The sequence below is a fragment of the Pelophylax lessonae genome (genome assembly GCF_965119305.1).
Source record: "Pelophylax lessonae genome assembly, chromosome: 5".
Classification (NCBI taxonomy): domain Eukaryota; kingdom Metazoa; phylum Chordata; class Amphibia; order Anura; family Ranidae; genus Pelophylax; species Pelophylax lessonae.
The window spans coordinates 322,893,227-322,899,226 of NC_138772.1; the positions used below are offsets into that span (position 1 = coordinate 322,893,227).

The window sequence follows — 6,000 nt, forward strand, 5'->3', positions numbered from 1 at the left end:
TTTGTGTGAAAAAAATGATAAAAATTTCATATGGGTACAGTGTAGCATGACCGCGCAATTGTCAGTCAAAATGTGACAGCGCTGAAAGCTGAAAATTGGCCTGGATGGGAAGGGTGTTTAAGTGCACAGTAGGCAAGTTAAAATTAAAATTTTCGATTTAAAAAAAAGATAAACCCCACTTTTTCAGTTTGGAAAATTTAAAATTATTATTGTTATAAATACAAATCTAGCTAAAGAACAGAAGGGAGGTTTTATTTAGGGCTACTTAGGGATAACAAAGGGGGTCATTTAGATGTTAAAACGGCAAAGATTTAATAAAAGAAAATCAACCTTTTTTTCACCTTTACCTTCAGATTTGGTGACTCCTGTGTAAAAGATCAATTATCTATACCCAAAATCTTCAGTTAACTAAAGTGTATTTTTTTTGTTGCTGTAACTCTTGAGTCAGGACCACACCAACTGGGACCTCAGCAGTCATACTGAAAATATCCTGGAATTTATACCTGTGGATATTTGTGTTTCGGGGTGGAATTCCAGGATGTGGGACATTTCACAAACACGCATGGTAAAAGAGAGTATGTGATATTCTTTATCAGTGGTCTCCAAACTGCAGCCCTCTGCTTGCCTTTATCTGTGCCTTGGGGCACTATTTCTCCCACTGATGTGAGACACATTTCTCCCGATGACAGCAACAATGGGGCACCATTTCTCCCAATGACCGCAACAATGGGGCACCATTCTCCCACTGACCGCAACAATGGGGCACCATTTCCACCACTGACTGCAACAATAAGGCACCATTTCTCCCACTGACCGCAGCAATGGGGCACCATTTCTCCCACTGACCGCAGCAAATGGGGCACCACTTCTCCCACTGACCGCAGCAAATGGGGCACCACTTCTCCCACTGACCGCAACAATGGGGCATCATTTCTCTCAATGATGGGGCACCATTCTTTCCCCTAATACCAAGTGTGGCGATATTTACTCTCTGATGCCAGGAAAAATTTCACTCCCACTGGTCAGTCTGGCACCCCTTTGTTAAGAAAGTTTAGAGATCCCTGTTCTAAAATAGTAGTTTTATTCAGACAGATAATCCTTCAAGGTTACCTTGCTTAGACCCATAATTCGAGGGAATGTGTATGAGGAACAACCCTCTGGACTTTGTCCTAACTGGCTGAAAGGAGTGTGGAAGGTAGCCTGCAAAAAAGAAGAATGCAAGAATGGTTGTTAGCAAGACCTAGAATTTTAGCAATCACCAGCACTATGAACAAACACGCGCTCAACCTTAAACTGGCCATACACTTAATTTTAGGCATTTTCTGATGAATGGCCAAGATTCAAGCAGTGGGTGGGCCCTTTCGCCATGCCACTGCCTGAAATCCTTTGATTCAAAAATATAAGAAGATGGGCTGACAATTCTCAGCAGAACAGTGACTGCAGCCAATCAGCTGGAATCATGGTTTTGCAGCTCCCACTGTATTCTGACAATAGCCGCAGCGGGGGATTTGTCTACATGTACCGTTAGCATTGATAGGTGAATCTGTTAATGTATGGCCAGCTTAAGCAGACAGAGATGAAAGCAGTGAAAAATACCATATACACCATAATAGCCAAAAATAACACAAACGTCTTCTAAACCAAAATAAAAAAAGAAGAAAAAAAGAAGGTTAAATACTTACCCTATCTGTGGCATAGACCACATCAAACAGCCCTAATATGGTGACTGAGATGCCAACTGCAGGTCCATTAACAACAGCAATAAGAGGCTTTGGAAAATCAATGAATTTATTGACAAATTCTCTGGAAATAAAACAAAAAAATGTATTGCTTGATTTAACGAAAACCGCATATTTAATTTTCTTTTTTAAATACACAAGCTAGAAAATGCATAAGCATAGATATTAGAAAATACACATTAAAACATAACTAGATACATCTGTGGCATCTAGAGTCTTTGCTTACCTCATTACAGCTTGCCTGTGATAAGGGTCTGTGCTGCGCTTCAGATAGAGTTCATAGAAAAAGCCATTTTGTGTAATGGCCCTTTCATGAGGCCAAGGCAATACAAAAAAAAAAAAACACACACGCACACACACAACACGTTCTTAAACAGCCCTTGGTCCCATTTACATTATTGGGCCAAGAAAATGTCCCTAATAGCAATCTACCATAGTTATGGAAAGTAGATACACTTTAATGGGACAATACATTACAAACAAAACTATGTAGGTTACCTATTGACAAGAAACCTAATCAGCATTTTGATACTACCATACCATAGAAGTATATGATATATTAATGAAAAGTGTTGTGATCGATTTTTTGTAAAGCTAAAAACTCTAAGCTTACCATCAGTGACAGTTGTATAGGCTTCTCTCCTGTATTGAAATAGCTTACTTTGATTTTACTGCTCACTTAGCCTCTCACAGTGTGCATCAGAAGCTGCAACAATTCTGATAAAGCCTGCCCCATTGCCTGGCTAGAGGACCTCCAATATCATCTAGTGCTTTTCCACCCCAGCCTTACTGTCACTGGCCCACCTAACTTACTGGATTTCACTCATGGGAGGCTCACCATCATATGTGCATGTTGCCTAGTGTGATCTGAATGCAAATGCACCCTGCCCATAAGGACATTTTAATGTGCGAGGTCCCCTAAGAGGAGTGCTGTGTTTTCAAGAAGCTATTAACTGAACTGCACCCTCCTGGCCCCTCTCCCCAGCCATGATCTGCCCATGTTGCAAAGACCCAAAGATGAAGTCACTGGGCATAAAATATGTGTTGAAAATGGTAAGGTTTTACTTAAGCTAAGTTCATTGGCATGCTATTGGGGGTTGGGGGGGAGGAGGAGCCAGCTTTCGACAAACATTTAGAAACTAAACCTAAGGTGGGCAAATTATAGAAATCAGGGTCTAGGCCAGTGATGGCAAACCTTGGCACCCCAGATGTTTTAAAACTACATTTCTCATGATGCTCAACTACACCGTAGAGTGCATGAGCATCATAGGATATGTAGTTCCAAAACATCTGGGGTGCAAAGGTTCGCCATCACTGGTCTAGGCAGTCCAATTTAGGGGTCAGGAGGGCAAGGTTGAAGCTGAAGTAGACCCATAGATTTAACAGTTTCAAAAAACAGTTACATTTCTGGCACGTGTCGGGAATGTAACTGTCACATTGGTTGTGCTATTTGTGCACATGTGGAGCAACATGGCAGATCAAACAGAGGCCACACAGAGGCCAAAATGGCAGTTTCCTTGGCTGAAACGATAGGAGGGTTTACTTCCACTTTAAAAAGCCAGAGAACAGGGGATAAAGCGCAAGAAAGCTGGGTGCTACATTCAGTTTTTCAAACAGTATACTGGCTAAATAGCTCCTGAGATATGTCTAACTAAGCAATTATTTTATTTCTTTTATGCGCTAATCTATTCATATAAACATATCAAAGATACTTATTGTTTACACACTCTAAAATCACTGCAGCGTCACTCGCCATCTGTTCTTTGCCTTCTGGTGGAATGTTTGTGAAATTATTCAAGTCATTTCCGCTGCAATAATAATCACCATGTCCTATAAGAAAAATGATAAACATTATGATAAAAGGGCCTGAAACAAACAAAAAAAAATATTATTATGTATGGTCCGTTTGAAGACTTTAGCCTTGGGAAAGATGGGCAAATGTATCTGCAATCCCTTCAGTCTTCATGCATTCAAATGAACCCCATCTTTTGTGCTGGCTGTGCATTGTTCACTATGTAACTATAGAAGAATACATTGCACCTATGTATGAACTCTAAGAGCTGCGAGCATTTCACAGAAGCTCCTTCTGAATATATACTGCATTATGTTCCTCCTTGATGCAGGAAGTGGGTATTTAAAAGTGTATATGATTTGTAATCTACAACTGTGCACATATTATTTATTATTATTTTGGAGGTTAAAATATTTGTAATCATTTTGGAAAATCACAATTGCCTAGTTCAGGCCTTTCCAAACTGTGGGTCGCATCTGAGTGGGTCGCCGGCGTTAGAGCAGTCAGATCAGTGAGCTTCCCAGGCATCAACCGCAGCCCACACACACTGTGTTATGAGCGAGAAGGCAGGCAGGCAGGCGGGGCAGTCAGGCGGGCGGGACCTAGATCTTCACTGACGCTCCGATTCCGCCCCGCCATCTGCACCCATTCATCATCAAATATATCATCATTTCATCATCAACTGAGTGCATACTCACCGCCCGCCACTCCCTGCAGACATTCCCGCCTCCCGCTGGCCAGCGCCGCCCAGAAGTTACAAAGAAGGCACGCCTGCCTGGGCTGCGCGGGCTGCGGCTGCCAGTAGATTATCGCGCTGCTGGCTGGGGGAGGGAGTGGGGAATTGGCGCGGCGGCGGGACTAGTCCAGAGAACTGTCTCTCTCACTCTGGGGGAGGGACTAGGGGGTGGTACTGTGGCAGGCCTGTGATGAGACCGCGCGCTCACAGCAGTCAAAGAGGAGCCGAGGAGAGGAAGTCTTGAAGTCAGTCAGAGACGGAGTCGGACTCAGGGACCACCAGATAGACTGAGGGGAGACACAAGGACAAGGTACAAGTTTTTAAAGTTTAAACTGAAGTCTATGGGGGAGGGGGGCCAGTAGGCCACTTCAGAAGGGATGGGACCTGCTCTGGCTTGTTTTAAGAGTTCTTTGGGGGGGGGGGGGGATCTGACTGTCACTGGGATGGGGAATCCACCCTGGTCCCTGGCCCACCCTGGGGGGACTGTCACTGGGAGGGGGGGGGGATCCACCCTGGGGGGGACTGACTGTCACTGGGAGAGGGGGATCCACCCTGGCCCACCCTGGAGGGACTGACTGTCACTGGGAGGGGGGGATCCACCCTGGCCCCCTCCCTTTAAAAATATGCAATATTATTATTTGCATTTATATAGCGCCAATAAATTCTGTAGCCGCACTTTGCAATATTCAATTACAAGCAAGTGGGTCCCGAAAAAAAAAATCTGTATTCATAAGTGGGTCTCGGCCCAAAAAAGTTTGGGAAGCCCTTGTCTAGTTTTTTAAAATGATTGTAAAGTCTCGTTTTTAAAACAAATTAAAAACATGTTATACTTCCCTTCCCTGTGCAGTGGTTTTGGACAGGGCAGCCCAGATCCTCCTCTTCTCAGGTCCCTGGCTAGAGCTCATGGTCCCTCCCTCCAGGTCAAGTGCCCCCAAAGCAAGCAGCTTGCTATGGGGGCACCTGAGCCGAGCTGCAGCTCAGTGTATCCAATCAGACATGGAGCTGCCATTCAGCTTCGCTCCCTCTCTCTCCTGATTGGCTAACTGGGTTTGACTGACAGCAGCAGGAGCCAATGGGGCCGCTGCTGTCTATCAGCCAATCAGGAGAGACATTCCTGGATGGCTGAGGCGCTTGTGTACATTGCTGGATAGAGAGGGCGCTCAGGTTTGTATTAGTGGCGGGCTGAGGGGAGCTGCTGCACACAGAAAGCCTTTTATCCATTAAGATAAAAAACCTTCTGGACTTTACAACCCCTTTAAGTTTCATAAATGCACTGTGTATGATTTCTCAGTGCCATTTGTTATATATGAAGGAAGTTCTTGGCAGTGAAAAAGGTGTGCATTTCTGCTCTGCAGTACAGACATAGACATTAATAATGCTACAAAGATCTATTTAATACAAGTCTACTATAATTATTAATCAATTGCAGACACAAATTACTGGTACTTATTTAGAATTTTATGTATTTTCAAGGTTAATAGGATTATCATGCTAGGCTTGTTTTACAATTAGTGATAACAAGGTTTAACTACAAAAACTGCAACTGCTCCTGGGACCATTAAGTTAGGGAATAGAAGCATAATTAGGGCTCCCTTTAATAGGCATCTATGTATGCACATTATATTCAGTACAGAAGAGAGCATTTTGAACTTAAAAATGACTAACCTTGATGGTAGCTAAAGAAAGTGGTTCTGATGTCTGCTCTTTCCAGTTCTTTTTTTTTTGTCTGCCTC

At 43.5% G+C, this 6,000-nt stretch overlaps 1 protein-coding gene across 1 annotated transcript in view; it reads right to left on the reverse strand.

Moving 5' to 3' along the window:
* ECI2 (enoyl-CoA delta isomerase 2) overlaps positions 1 to 6,000 on the reverse strand; it is a 111,581-nt gene that overhangs the window by 78,991 nt on the left and 26,590 nt on the right. Inside the window, exons 6-8 of the mRNA XM_082258953.1 lie at positions 3,467 to 3,569; positions 1,683 to 1,803; positions 1,111 to 1,200 (exon numbers count right to left, since the gene is read on the reverse strand). Of these exons, the coding sequence (XP_082115079.1) occupies positions 1,111 to 1,200; positions 1,683 to 1,803; positions 3,467 to 3,569 (314 nt within the window). The remainder of the gene's footprint in view (positions 1 to 1,110; positions 1,201 to 1,682; positions 1,804 to 3,466; positions 3,570 to 6,000) is intronic.